This window comes from Paramormyrops kingsleyae, chromosome 17, assembly GCF_048594095.1.
Source record: "Paramormyrops kingsleyae isolate MSU_618 chromosome 17, PKINGS_0.4, whole genome shotgun sequence".
NCBI classification, from domain to species: domain Eukaryota; kingdom Metazoa; phylum Chordata; class Actinopteri; order Osteoglossiformes; family Mormyridae; genus Paramormyrops; species Paramormyrops kingsleyae.
In genome coordinates, this window is record NC_132813.1 from 2,306,141 (window position 1) to 2,321,125 (window position 14,985).

At 49.9% G+C, this 14,985-nt stretch overlaps 1 protein-coding gene across 4 annotated transcripts; it reads right to left on the minus strand.

The window, feature by feature from the left end:
• Positions 1-385: 385 nt before the first annotated feature.
• On the minus strand, positions 386-12,226 carry gdpd4a (glycerophosphodiester phosphodiesterase domain containing 4a). 4 transcript variants are annotated; one of them, XM_023792450.2, is made up of 16 exons: positions 12,136-12,226; positions 6,944-7,182; positions 6,623-6,726; positions 6,455-6,548; positions 6,279-6,338; positions 6,032-6,130; positions 5,457-5,550; positions 4,773-4,918; positions 4,483-4,565; positions 4,220-4,370; positions 3,679-3,903; positions 3,417-3,574; positions 1,959-2,106; positions 1,477-1,559; positions 1,310-1,389; positions 386-1,001 (listed from the first exon to the last, which is right to left on the minus strand). In XM_023792450.2, exons 2-16 carry the CDS (start codon positions 7,124-7,126, stop codon positions 880-882), a joined length of 1,830 nt encoding a protein of 609 aa, XP_023648218.2. In that variant the 5' UTR covers positions 7,127-7,182; positions 12,136-12,226; the 3' UTR covers positions 386-879. The 4 variants fall into 4 exon arrangements, with proteins under 4 accessions (XP_023648218.2, XP_023648216.2, XP_023648217.2 ...); XM_023792448.2 differs by lacking the exon at positions 12,136-12,226 and adding an exon at positions 11,038-11,398; XM_023792449.2 differs by lacking the exon at positions 12,136-12,226 and adding an exon at positions 10,744-10,972.
• Between the last annotated feature and the right edge of the window lie 2,759 nt (positions 12,227-14,985).

The following is a 14,985-nucleotide window of genomic DNA, read 5'->3' on the forward strand; positions in this document are numbered from 1 at the left end:
AGACATCTTATCAATACTATTTTATATATCTAGATTGTCAGTTTAAGAATAATATTCTTATTCTTAAGGAAAAATAAAATCAAGTATGATAGGATACTGACTTTTTTGAGCACTGCTTTAAGCGGCTCTGATCCCGAGGGAATTGCTGGCAAAGTACTTCCCTGGTGTTTAATGCCATCAGGCCCTGGGCCCATAACTGTATCCACCTGGCCCCCGGGGGGCCTCTAAAATCGACATGATGGTGCAGAAAGTCCCTTTTTGACATTTCAGAGCCTGGGAGCTGAGTGGTTTTGTCACGCTGTGCTTGCACAGCTAAGGCATTACAGCCTGTACTGAGAGCTCACTCATACACACTCAGACAGGTAACCCACTCCTACATACCTCATTAATGGCTGCTGTGTGCAGTAAATATTTAATTTGACAAAAACAGATTGATATATTTGAACATTGTGATGTCATGTTACAGCACATGCTCAGATAATAAGCATTAAACTACAAAGCAGCAATGTGACTGGGCACTAGGGGGCGCCCTTAGACTGCATGGTAGACGACTGGGAGCATCTCTGGGACAGTGGTCTTCCCACAGTGACATGATAAGAATGGTAGCCTCGAAAGAGGGTTCTGAAGGTTTGGTGACGTTACCATGGATACCAGCAGTTTGGCTGAGTTTGGGAGTGACAGCAAATGAAAAATCACTTATGGAAATAGAGCTTCCTTTGCTGTGCTGGTGTGCTTGAGGATCCCTCGGTTGCTGCCGGAAAAGCCAGACTTGTCCATGGCCAGTTCTGGTCACATGACCACCACTTATAGGCTGGAGAGCATGTGAAAGATTGTTTTCGATGGGCGTACAGGAGGAGGAGGAGGAAGGCTCCCACATGCTCACTGCCTGCTTGCTCTGACTGTGGCCTCCTCCGCGATGGTGGCCAGGTTGGGAGTGGCCGGCTGACTCCGCAAGTCCCCCCGAACGCTGACGCTGGAGACGGACCACACGTCACTCAGCTCTGCAGGGGACAGAAGACCCAGGGGTCAGAGGACAGAGGCAGGAAACGTCAAGTGAGAGATGGTCAGACTGTACTGGGAAACATATCTGATGGAAGCCAAAACCGGCTGGTCCACAGTGGTAACCACTATTTACAGCAGCTACGGTTCAAGCTCAAATCAAGCACACAAGTCACCTCTCTGGGTTTTTCGAGGTACATATCAGCTGTTAAAAGAATGTTTTTCTTAGAAAAGTAGCACTAATTAGCTACTAGTTAGCATTACCATTTAAAAGTCACCAATCAACCCAATTGGGAGGACATGCCCTCACCTGTGCGGAACTTGCTGTAAGGTCCCTTCTCATTTGTCTGTCTGCTGTCTGACCAGAAAGGCAGGCCCCTGTCTTGCCACCTGAAATGAAGCCACAGCCACGTATGAAATCGGTAGCGCATTTCATCGGTAGCAGGGGGGGGGGGCTGGGTGGGGCTCAGGGCTCACCAGTGGAACACAAATACGAGCAGGATGAGCGCAGCAGACGCAGCGTCGGTAAGGGTCCACATCAGGATGTAGCGTTTCGGAGTCTGGGGGGGGAGGGAGCAGAATCAGCAGATTCCCTGTCAGGCCGTCTGAGTACTGAGAGATTGCTGGGGTTACATCAATGATAAGAAATACGATCATTTGCGGATCTGCTGTTTATCCTAGACTCATGTAGGATAATTTTCTCAAAAAGAGCACGTACAGAACAGCAAAGCACAAAAATAAAGGTGAGTAGGGATTATACTAAATTAGAGGACAGTGTGCCCAGGATAGAAGTCAAACAGAGAGTCTAATTAGAAGGGGAGTGATTAAAATAGGGACACAGACCTAAAAACAGCAGAAGAGCAGTGACTCATACGAGGATGTCTCCGGCTTTAAGGCTTAACTTAAGATTGCGCTAAGTGACGAGTCACGGGTGGGTTAGCCGCAGAGCAGGACCTCACCATGAGAAAGAGGGGGCGCTGTAGTGCCTTCAGCACGTGCACGGCGTTGCTGGTGACGGACTGCGCCCCAGCGCACCAGGCCAGTGAGTAGAGCCAGGGCTGAGTGACCACATAGAGGTTGGTGCTGATGTTCACAGACGCGTATTTGCTGATGGGAAGATAAAGCTGCTTAGTAAGTGACAGGGACCCCACTCAAAAAGTCAATTTGGGATCCCTGGCTCCCACCCAAAGACTAAACAGCTAGATCAGAGCTAGCTAAATAAGGAACATATTTATTGTATTTAGTGTAATGACTGTTTGTGGCCAACAGGGGGCCCTAGGAAAATTCATTGTTTAATAATAATAATAATAATAATAATAATCGATACTTTATTGATCTCCGTGGTGAAATTGTCCCTCTTTGTAGAGCAAGCTGTCCACGAAGGGCAGCCACCTGTAGCAGCGCCCAGGGAGCTGGGGGTTAAGGGTCTTGCTCAAGGACCCGAAGACGTGCTGAGGCTGGGTTTGAACCGGCAACCTTCTGATTACAGGCACACAGACTTAGCCCACTGAGCCACACGCTGCCCCCTGAGCACGGTTTGGCACCCCCTTAGCTGCAGGGAGGGACAGACCGACACTGACATACTGCCATTCATGGCTGCAAAAACACCAACCCTCGGCGGAGATGTCCCCGTCACTAGACTCCCAGGGACCGTGCCGACAGCACGGTTGCTGCGCTGACCAGTGCCATCTCCCTCCCAGTAGAGGACGCTACAGTAGAAAGTGTCCTCCTAACATCACCCTCTGGGAATCAGGCACACTGAATACAGTACACGCCCCCGGCAGTCTGATTTAAGTACTGCAGCATAAAAGCCACCATAGCCATCTGTCTCATTATCCTCTCTGGAAAATTCACAGTCTGCTCATTAAGATTTAATATTTACATCATAAAACAGGAAGAGAAACATTCACAGTAAAAACTTTCATGAGCAGACAACTTGTATAAAGTGGTGAGGCAGATGTGGCCTTCTTGACTGAAAGATTGGAGGAAAGCCCAGGAGGTGTAGCTCAGCCTAACAAACGATTGGAGGAAAGGCCTGCTTATGGCCCAGCCTAACCAACGATTGGAGGAAAGGCCTGGGTATGGCCCAGCCTAACCAACAATTGGAGCAAAGGCCTGGGGTGTGGCCCAGCCTAACCAACGATTGGAGGAAAGGCCTGGGGTATGGCCCAGCCTAACCAACGATTGGAGGAAAGGCCTGGGGTATGGCCCAGCCTAACGAACGATTGGAGGAAAGGCCTGGGGTGTGGCCCAGCCTAACCAACGATTGGAGGAAAGGCCTGGGTATGGCCCAGCCTAACCAACGATTGGAGGAAAGGCCTGGGGTGTGGCCCAGCCTAACCAACGATTGGAGGAAAGGCCTGGGTATGGCCCAGCCTAACCAACGATTGGAGGAAATATCAGAAGGCGTGGCTTACTGGATCTGCTCCTGTGACATGGAGCTATAGTGCAGGTTGAGATTCACAATGTTGTCTTCCTGCAGCTCGTCCAGCGAAGCCCAGCTCCCTGACGTCTGCTGCAGCTCTGGGTCCAACTCGTGTACCAGCTGCCTCTCCTCTGACGGCAGCCAGAGCACCTGAGTCCATGCACATAACCCACATCACCTCCTACAGCCGTATCCACCTAATCATCAATCTCAAATCCAGCAGGCAAAGCCAAACCGATTTAGTCTGTATGTACCTGGCTGGAGTGGATGTAGGACTCATTAAGGACGACCTCCAGGGTACGGTTGATCCAGGTATCGTGATATGGGTGGCCCTTGGGTGGCCGCTGCAAGTCGAAGATGACTAGAGTCCCATGGTCTGCAGCCAAGTCCAGGAAGTCCCTCAGTGTGGGAATTGACTGGTTACGGGCGCGAGCCTGGTCATCCAGGTCCAGAGAAGATGCAGTCCCAAAGGGGTCACGCTGAGAAGCGGGACAAGAAGGTCAGTCCTCTATTGCACTTGGCCTCTACATCACACTTTCCCTCAGGCAGGATCCTCGGGGGACAGAGACTGACCGAGAGGAACCACGATCCTCAGGGGACAGAGACTGACCGAGAGGAACCACGATCCTCGGGGAACAGAGACTGACCGAGAGGAACCACGATCCTCGGGGGACAGAGACTGAACTAGAGGAACCACGATCCTCGGGGGACAGAGACTGACCGAGAGGAACCACGATCCTCGGGGGACAGAGACTGACCGAGAGGAACCACGATCCTCGGGGGACAGACACTGACCGAGAGGAACCACGATCCGGCATTGAGCTGCTGCACTTCACTCCAGGTGAACATGGAGGCCAAGGATGACGTGCGGTTGGGGAACACCTCCTGGATGTTAGTGGTCCTCCTCAGCGTGGTGTCATGCATGAGGAAGGGCACACCGTCGTAGCTGAGACGAGAGGAAGACACCCATGCGCTGAGTGACACGCCCAGGGGATTCCCCTGGACAAAAGGGCACTGAGCCCCTAAAGACGGACAATCTTCTCAGGCTTCAGTATCACCTGATTACGACGTCGGTCTCCAGGCCTTCTCCTCCAGCCTCCACAGCCTTTTGGAAGGACATCTGTGTGTTCTCTGGTGCAAGCTGTTTTCAGGAAAAGAGATCGGCTCAGAGATTCCCCCCCCTCACACCTGCTCTCACTACAGCTGACGAAACATCCAACTAGATTTACAGACGAGCAGGAACACGAGTCATCGCTCATTCCTGTACAACCTACAAAGTGAAAGCTGACTTCTGCAGATTTAACAATGCTGGCATATTAACATACCAACACCCCCCCACCCCACTTACCATGGGGGCTCCCCTGTGTCCAATCAGGGCAGGTGGGGGTCTGAGGGTGCCCTGTTCCTTAATGCAGGGCGAGTACATGCCCAGGGGCACCAGGTAGAGGGCAAAGAGGATCGCCAGGTACAGGGCCAGAATCATCGCTTGCCGTACTGGATGGGAGCACAAAAAGCGGGTGAAGGATTGACTACGACCCCTAGAACGGTGTCCGGGGAATGCTGCACTATCTAGCGTGTCCTGGGGGGGGCAGAATGTCCCAGGCACAGTAGCTACACACTACTGGGGGGAGGGGGGGTCAGGCTTAAGATAAACACAGGAGAACCCAGGATGTTTGAGAAACTGCTACTCAATTAAAAGAAAAACAAGTCAGGAGACTGTGGATCCTCCTGGTGTGCGGGAATCGGGATCCCTCTGCTTTGCACGACTTCACACACATGCCAAGTTGGGGGGTCGAGCTGTCAGGAGGGTGGGGGGGGGGGGTTCTGGTGTCCTCCGGAGACTGTCACCGCCGGCCACCAGCCTAGCTCCTTGTCCTTTCACAATGTCACTGTCACTCGTGGAGTCTCACGCGGAACTTCATACATGCATGTTTGCTCCCGGTTACTTCATCTGGACCTGAGACCCCCAAGCCCCCCACCCCCAAGGCTGCCTAAATAACACTCTCAAACTGGTGCCACACTCGGATCTCACCTCTTTTGTTCATGCGGAAGAAGTGAAAGGCTACTGGCCAGGACAGGAGCGTCATCAGGGTGACTCCACCCATGTGGAGGTACGGAGCAGTGACCTGGCAACCCAAGGGAGATGTCTCACTGTGTTACATACCTGTTTTTTCCCCCAATCTTTTTTATTCATTTAACAAACATGTTTATACAAAACATTAAGCAAATTTTTGAGAAAACAGGTCAGACAGTCCCAGGTGTTACTGCCGATTAAGGAGCTTCCTCAGGAGCCCAGTAGTGAAATCACTCTGCTGGCCCTGGGATTTGAACTGGCAACCTTCTGATCACAGGGACAGCGTCCGAATCTGCAAGGCCACACCTCCCGCCTCCGCATGAGTATAATAAAATACTTTTACAGGAATAATAAAAATCACGTTACTTTTAGTATTTTTGAAAGTCTTAAGTTCGTCCAGTTTTACTGCTATAGTCCAGATCAAAGTTCTGTTTCACAGGACTTCCACGCAAATTCGATAATTGCTGTACTCTGTACTTGTGGAAAAATCACCCGCCCAAAATGGCGGCTGCGTGGGCGGACAGGCGACCTGCCTGGAGAGAGAGGAGAAGCGTCGTCCATTCCTGGCGCCAGAGGTCCGACAGCACGACGGTGGCGCTGATGGAGATGGAGAGCGTCAGCAGGATGCCGAGCTGCCAATCAGGAACGGGCGTTAGTCACAGGGGGCGGGGCCAAAGTAATAATAATCAGTACTGGGGTTGACCTAGGGTTTTAGGAGAGTGTGAAGAGAGAAGTGAGGAGGGGAGGGAGCACAGGAAGAGCAGCTGAGGAAGCAGTTACCTTATGGCCCCAGTGGAGGTGCAGCCTCTGCCCCTTGGTGAGCAAGCAAACTGCCAGCACCTGTGGGAACACACACATACAAATGTGGATGCCCTCTGGATATACGACCGGAGGGAAAGCGAGGCCCAAAGGGGAATGCGAGGCAGCTTTAGACACCATCAGAGGCTTGTCCTCACCAACAGGGTGGCGATGTACGCAAAGAGCACAGCTGCTATGGCAAGCACGACCAGTGACCAGGGGAACCAGAAGCCCAGTGCCCCAAAAGTGAGCCTGCAGAACAGAGGAGGAGAGATTTTAAAATGATATAGTGCAGTTGTGACCCGTTCACTTATGGCCACGCCTACCAGTCAAAGTCATTGTAGTCATTCTTAGCCTCGCTCCAGAAATACAGCAGCACCAGGGTCATGCAAAACGTCACCAGGATGAGTCCGACGCTGCCACACTCCAGCTGCAGGGGACATGCACAGCGTTAAGGTAAATGTATGCAAACCCACTCCCGCATTTGCACAATGCGATCTGCACAGAGATTTCCCAGTGCTTTGTTTTAAAGAAATCGATGCTCAAAACAGCAACTGCTATTAACTATTAGCTGTTGAAAATGCATGTTTGAAAATGCACCCCCCTGTCCCCCCGGAGGTGTACCCCAGTCTCCCCCCGGCCCCCACCTTGCTGCAGCAGCACTCTCCAGGCTGGGCCCGGGCCCGCTGGTACCGTTTCCACTGGCAGCCATAGAGGCCAGCCAGACAGGAGACGCAGGGCTGATGTTGGTAGTGCTGCAGTAGCTGGCGCCGAACCACCTTCAGCTTGCCCAGCTTCAGCGTGGACAGGGAGGAGGGCGAGCGGCCCATGGGTCAGCGCCGGCCGCACATGGCCATGAGCAGGGGCGAGGCGGGGGGGCGTGCAGCTGGAGGCAGAAGGGGGTGTGTTTATCCAAAGTGCCGAGCGTGATGCTCTCTGCTGATCACCCACAGAGGACAGTCACGATTCGAACCCGCAACCTGAAGGTACAGGGCAACAGTGCCACCCACTGAGTCACTGTGCCAGCCTGCATTATTTTTTTTTATTCCTTAACCTATTACAATGGGATTAGTTCGTATGCACTTGCATATCACCAACATTATCATACAAAAGATCATTTCCTTGTTATTCATACGTCATACACCGACACCTGACTAAAAACCGCAGACACAGAGCTCTATTCTTCTGAAACTTATTCTGTGAAACTGAAACCAAGAGCAACATAAAGTTACGCGCCACTCAACTATCCCCCCACCCCCACCGCACATCCCTGACAGAACAAGGTCTGGCCATTAATCACAGAGCACTCCCTTCAGGCACTTCCCAAGGACACCCCTGGGAATAATGCTCAGGATATCTATCAATGCCCCCCAAACATAAACATACATGATACACGCGTGTCCTTTTACACATTTCCTTTTTTTTTATTATTACGATGCAAACAGGAACATCAAACATCCAATAATACAACTATGGGAACAGGGCAAAGATCAGACAGCTTGGGGACAATAGGGGAAAAAATGAAATATTAACAATATTATTATTATTATTACTATTAATAATACAAAAATAATACTATTGTTATTATTAATATTATTAAGAATTATTATAATACATAAATTAAATTAAATGCTTTGTTTATTTTTTATCTCCTTTTTTCCTCTTTAAGTTGTATATGCGGGATAGAAAACGCTGATCTGGTGTTATGCCCTAATAGAAGCGGGACATGCAGGTTGGAGGGGGTGAGGTCAGCAGGTGGGAAAACGGCCACCGGAGGGCCCCCACCCCAGAGCAGCTTGGAGACCCATCCCCAGTGCACTGGATGACCCAACCCACACACAGTGCACTGGATGACCCAACCCACACACAGTGCACTGGATGACCCAACCCACACACAGTACACTGGATGACCCAACCCACACACAGTGCACTGGATGACCCAACCCACACACAGTGCAAAAGGGAGGGGAGGCGGTGCAACAAAGTAGAATATTTTGGAAAAGAATTAAATTAAAAGCAGCCTAGTTGCCTGGCCCCTAGGGCCGTCAGGGACATTAAATAATAGTTTATTATGGGTAAGAGATATTTCAGTAATTTCATAACAGAGGTTTGAAACCTAAGAGCTCTATGGTCGTCTGAGCTAACTTATGGAAATAGCTGGATTAATACCCAGGTGACACCAGGACCGAGGACTCTCCGCCTGGGGGGGGCGGGCCTTCAGTTTGAGCTAAACCACTCAGGGGGGTAATAGGCTGAGAGCGGGGGGTGTGCTGTCACTCTGCGGCGACCTGTCACCGAGCTGAGAGCGGGGGGTGTGCTGTCACTCTGCGGCGACCTGTCACCGAGCTGAGAGCGGGGGGTGTGCTGTCACTCTGCGGCGACCTGTCACCGAGCTGAGAGCGGGGGGTGTGCTGTCACTCTGCGGCGACCTGTCACCGAGGCACAGGTACGCATTTGCGGGGGTCAGGAAATAAAGACACTAGCTGGAAGGAACCGGTCTGGTCACGAGCAGGACTGAGGCATCCTGGTAACAGCATCTCATCTGCAGCGTCACACATTAGGCGCGATTAAGCGAAGCCAGTGGAGGCTCCAAAGACTGCTGTGTGACCCTCAGCGTCAAACCCTGATGAACACTGACCCCAGGTGACCCCTGTGACCACAGATTAATGGTGGACAGAATCAGCCTTTAAATATGTCCTGGGGGGGGGGGGGGGGGGGGGGTAATCACCCATGGAGGAGTATAAATGAGGTGTGAGATGTAGACACAATCTACAGACATCAAGATATAGATTCATTAGAAACCTATACATACGATGGCATAATCTGCACCTGCACCCCCCCCCCCCCCAAATAGGAAGCTCAGCTGCATTAATATGACCCAACAGACTCCCCCCCCCCCGATTCACCTTGACCAGGGTGTCCCTGACTGGCTTTCCAGAATGTTCTCTGATTAGCTGTCACTGATTAGCTGTGATTTTTCACGGACGCCCAGGAAAAGGGACTTGAAAGGAGAGTCTGCAGTGTCATTAAGATCGGGCTCCTGGCAAAGTTAGGGAACGGCTCAGGAATGACAATTTTAAAGAGAAAAACACATTTTGGCAGCGAGCTGTTTTAACCAGCCCTTAGGCTTACAGAACTTTCCGGTCCGGTTGCTGTGAACCAGGATCAGTTTCAGTAAGACTGGTACCATCTGAAAATTTCTATTAAAAAAAGGGAGTTGACACAACTGTCATTGTCCTCCCCCCCCCCCCTCCTCGCCCCATCTCTGCTCCCCGGAAGTGTGCCAAGGACTCTGCTTCCACGTCACGGGCAGATTATTTTAGCTGAAGGACCCACACAAAGCCAATCCCATCAAACCCAGACAAGGTAAAGTACTCAATCTTCCTCAGGGATGCAGAAGGACTTGGTGCAAGCAGACAGAATTACAATAGAATTATATAATCACCACCATTCCAGTCAGAGTGGTGAATTTAAAGCAGAGGGAAGCCCAGTAATATGTTGGCATAAAGGTTAGGCTTAGGACCTACAACGTCCTTAAGCACGTGGTCCTTAACAGGGTCAGATTAATTTATCTGGGGGCGCTGGGCTGACATCAGCACAGACAGCATTAAATATTATGTTTTCATCTTGCCGTGGTCTTTAGCACATGGACCACAATGCAGCAAATCAGCTGTTTGTACCAAGATTGTGATCATTTCTGCGTATGTGACATTCTCACAGTAACAGGGTCAATAACCCATAACAAGCTTACGTGGCAGTCATAAATAGCGAGAGAGCAGGCAGATTTCAAGCAGGAATCTCTTCTACTACGCTGATTAGGGGCAAACACTCTCTACCCTGACCTTACAAATGAATTTGTGTCCATTACGTCCTGGAGATAGTTGATAACTGCAATAACACAGACATCAGTTTAAAAGCGGGGGATCAACACACTATGAGAAGACAATGGATCTCTGTGTCTTTCGCCTACTGTTGTCCGTTCGTTTGTGCGCATCATGCCATAGCTGCGAATGAATGACAGACTGAAAGAAGCGCCGGGCGATCCTATCCCAAAGGCGGCCGGCACCACGCAGCATAAACCCAGTACATTCATCAGATTGCCTTCCGGCACTGCAGGCTGCAGCCACAAAGCCAAAGTTTGCTTTTAATGTTTCTCTAAGATCGTGCGATTTATTTCACGAAAATACAACAGACCATTTAAATGATAAATCGCATAATGCAATACCATACACGAATTTCCGAGCCTTCACACATTTTTGTGAGATCAAAACTACATCTGTCCGCCCGAAGACAGTCTTTCGTTCATGCAATCGCGAATTACTTAACTTTACATCCCTGGGATTTACAGCACACCGCTATACATCATTAGCACCATTACACAACATTCGCCACTTTTTAAAAAACGATTTCATTTATAAACCTCGGCACGGTACTTTATCAAACCCACCGGACTGCGGGGATCAAGCCGACGTGTTTCTGTTTAAATCCAGCAGCCCCCGAAAACGGCACGCCGATGTCCCCCGCAGAATTACTTATAATTTAGATAAAAACAACAAACAAGGCGGCAGATAACGTGGGAAGCACTTTCAGCATGTGCGATTTCATCGGCCTGAAGTATCTAATCCCTCACCATGCTGTTTCAGTACATTTCGTCCTGCGTCAACATGCGAAAAATGCAAAGTGGCTGAAGCGCGGCGGGGGGGGGGGGGGGGCGCGCCGGTAACGGAGGACGCGGACTTACAGAGCCGAAGCGCCGAGCGCGGTGCCTCCGTCCGCAGAGCGCCTCCGTAAAGCCGCAGCGCTGCGTAGTCACTGCGCTTCTGCTCGCAGGTGCCGTCCCACCTGTCCGACATACGCCGCCGCTCACTCCCGTACCCTCCTCCTTCTACCTATTTTTCTCCCTCCCTCTTTCCCCTCCCACTCCTCTTTTTCCTTCCTTGCTGTCCGCCCTTCAGTCCCGTCTTGGGCACCGCCGGGGAGTGCTCTAACAAATCAGATTTATGTGACTCTGTGGCCGGAGCTTGTGACCTGGAAACAGGAACATGATCACCAAACGACAATATATGTGTCTGTCCGTATAACCCCCGGGCTGGCGTTGGCCGTCTGAATGGTCATTGTTCGCTTGGACACGGCCTCCGATGATTAAGTCATAAATTGCTGCCTACAATGGGGTGTATGGTGCTCTGCTGAAAAGTGGGACACCGTAAATATGTTGGGCGCAGCATAAGATGTCAGCTGACATTTATTAATTCCCAAGACTGAGCTCAGGAACGCTTTCACGAAATGAATGCATTCTTTAATACAGCACCAGATCCAAGCGTAAAATGATCCTTCTGAATAAAATCATTAAACTTGATTTTTTTTTTCTCTAGAATCTTCGTTTCCGTGTGAAATTTTTTCTCAGGCTATATGAAACCATCGGCGATATTAAACGCCCCCAGGTACTAAAACCTCTGTGGGATCAGACCTCCAGACACTTAGATGCATTTTTGAGACACTGTAAAGAAAACCTTTAACCTGTGCGTGTTACTGCCTTAAGTAGCCTATACACATTTTTAAAAAAAACCCTAATATATATGTAATGCTTGAAAGTTACTCTGAAGCATTTGTGAAGTTTCAGAAACCGTGTATGTCCGGGTGTGATGGCACCAAAAACTCAAATAACAAAGCCATGTGAAAATGAATCTCAGGGGTGTAATCAATGCCTGCACTCTCTATACTGTGATTTACTGCACACTGTCCAAATGTACCAGGGTTGACATCCAGCACAGCCACTTTCCTCTGTCTGGGTCATACATCATGACAGTTCACAGAAAATACCCCCGAAAAAAAATCTTACTGTGGATCCTGTTTAGACTCAGCACCCAGCGACCAGCATTCATCATCGGCTTTCTGTCCGGAACATTTCATGCTGTAAAGTGTGACTCTGGATGGGTGATCTTCTCTGCCAGCTGCAGGTGGGAGTGGCGGATCTGTGAGGTCGATGTGTCCCCATGCCAACGCTGGGTCACCGAGCCAATGAAGGGAAAGATTAGAGCGCCACATCACCCCTAAAAGCAGACACGGATTTACTTCCTGTCTGTGGATACAGCTGGGGTGACGAATGACATCCAAAAACGTCAGCAGTGACTGAGGCCAGAGCAAGGACAAAGAAATATTCAATCAAACATGATGAAAGAAAAGAATGTTCTGCTTTAATGATCTGAGGGGATAAAAATGATGACAGAAAAAGAGAAACATCAGTCTCATGAAGCCATCTGAGTGAGGCTTATTTATGAAGCCAAAGTTGCAAGAAATCTGAGTGACAAGAATCTGCAAAGGCGACCAGACAGTGTTAGACAGGGTGGATTAACTTATCTCGGGGCCTTAGCCAGACATCAGCATGGACACTCAGATGGTGCTGGTTTTATTAACTGTTCCGTTTTTCCTGAGGTAGGGGAAGGTCCTGATGTTTGCCAGAACCCTGGGCTATAGCCAAAGATAGCCGATGAGTTAATTTGCCCCTGAGTGCTTGTCTGTGTTCTGACGAAATGTGTCTCTGTCCTTTGTGTGTATGTGTGTCGTTCTTTTACACGCAACACCCACATCTGGCAGGGCATTCTCACCGCAGCAGTTCTGGTCCTGCCACCTTGTTTTCCTGTTTTGGTGAGGATGTGGAGAATGTGGCGGTCAGCTGAGGCAAAGATGTCTGCTTTTCAGCACTAAAGACCCCTCCCCAACAGCAATGAACAGCTTGCTCCCGGAAGGTTTTCCCACAAGCAGAGGACTAAGCATTTAGGTCAAAAACAAGCACAAGGGAAGATGCAGTGCGGAGTCCAGGAGCAGAACCACGATCCAGCAAGAAGCCGCCCCCACAGGGCTGCCAGACACCTTCAGACAGCAGGGCTGCCCCCTCCTGCTGTATCACAGTGTCCCTAACGCTGGACTGCACCTGCATCATTACACTCTGCTGGAATCAGCAGTTTCTCTCCATCACAGCACCTTGAAATGACCGCATCCCCGTGGGTCTGATCTCTCCCAGGGCTGGACATCACAGATGGTCTGGTGCCACTTAGTTATAGGCCTAAGTATTTCCATAGCTAAGAGAGTGAAACCAGAATAAACATTGACCCTAGTCTGATGGCAAGGAGCAGGACCAGTGACCATGCTTAGTGACTTTCTTGTTTTGGCACAATATTTACCAAATGGATATTTCATGTTAGACACTGGAGACAGATGTAATGAGCACCATTAAACAGACACACGCAAACGCAAACCAGATGGCACCATCAGTCTGTGCAGCTAATTACAGAATAAAGATGTTTTCGCCAGAAATGAGAAAAAAACATTAGACCGCAGTTGTTTCAATGAGCTCATTAGAAAAGAGTTGAATTGAAAATCTCAGCTTGACTTTAAAAAAACAGTGCAGCAGTCTGTATCATAATTTCACCGAATAAGCGTTTACGTAATTACCCCTGGCAACCCCCCCAGGAGCGGCTGGTCACTGATCTCCCAGCGGGAATTGCAGATCAAAGGGGCTCTAACCCCATACTCTTGTGGACGTGTCAGTTCCACTCCCAGACTGCACTCCATAGAAACCAGACTCCCCCGTTACACATCTGCTACGGGTGGGCCAGATCTTATGAAACGCAGAGGAAATGGTCAAGTGTGACTGTAACGGCTCCCACAGTGCCATCCACAGGTCATCGGGTGCCATTGCAGCACTATTGTAATTAATCTGTGTCTCACTGGAAGTAGAACATGCCGGTCAGCAAAGAGGTTTCGTGCGGCTCGGCACCACTCCTCCAGTGCTCGCTGCATTCACGTTTCCCCGCTGTATTGCATATCGCACATGACAGACAGACAGACACCGCAAGGTGGAGAGACCCGTTTCCAACCCGATTCTGTGGGCACTAGCCGTCCGCCGTGCCTCTGTTCATCTGTCCCTTGCTTTTATTGTTCTTGTTTGGACAGAGGGAAGGTCACTTGTGCCGCCTGTCCTCGGTCCGTGTCACATCCCTCCTCTGTGACGAGTCGGTACAGTAGCAGCAGAAACGCGCCGCTGGCTGGGCTGCACGTGCGCCCCCGTCCGGGACGCGTGTGCGCGCGTGTAATGGGGGCTGTGGGTCCCAAGAATAAACAACGCCGGGCTCGCTTGCACCATTACTTTAGAACAGGGGTTCACGACCCTTTTGATGAGCTCCGACCGGTTTACGTCAAACAAAAATCTAACAAACCGGTAAAACGGTCGCAGGGGGGCACTGAGGGATGAATCGGCGATATCATAAGTTTGACCATTTCACGTTTTTCAGATGCGAACAGAAGGAGGGATTGTGAGGAGCTGTGGACATTTAAAATAGTCGAGATTAAGGAAAAGACACAACTCTGGCGTGTCTTCAGTTTCGTTTATTTTGATCGATAAAGGAGAGAGTTTATCTCAATGGCAAGAATAGCGTTTCTATTTACTTGATTTAGACAACGTTTTATATATATATATCATTGGTTAATCCGTGAATAATTTAATGATCAAATGGACATGCACATTTCTGATTGAACCAGCCTCAGACATCAGTTCACAAGGGTCATAAAACTTCGAAGGAATATATTTTTGTAAATTTACTAACCCCACCGCAAAACCCCCAGCAATTCGTGGATCCATGTAATCCTAGCTACAGACCCCCCCAGGGATGAGAAAGCCACGCCACACTGA

Bases quoted from the DNA above. Each gene is read 5' to 3' on its own strand.
- gdpd4a (XM_023792450.2), bottom strand. From the start codon at position 7,126: ATGGGCCGCTCGCCCTCCTCCCTGTCCACGCTGAAGCTGGGCAAGCTG. The intron at 6,131-6,278 runs GTAACTGCTTCC...CCTGATTGGCAG, and splicing joins ACCTCCACTGGGGCCATAAG to CTCGGCATCCTGCTGACGCT. The intron at 4,371-4,482 runs GTGATACTGAAG...CTCTCGTCTCAG, and splicing joins GAGACCGACGTCGTAATCAG to CTACGACGGTGTGCCCTTCC.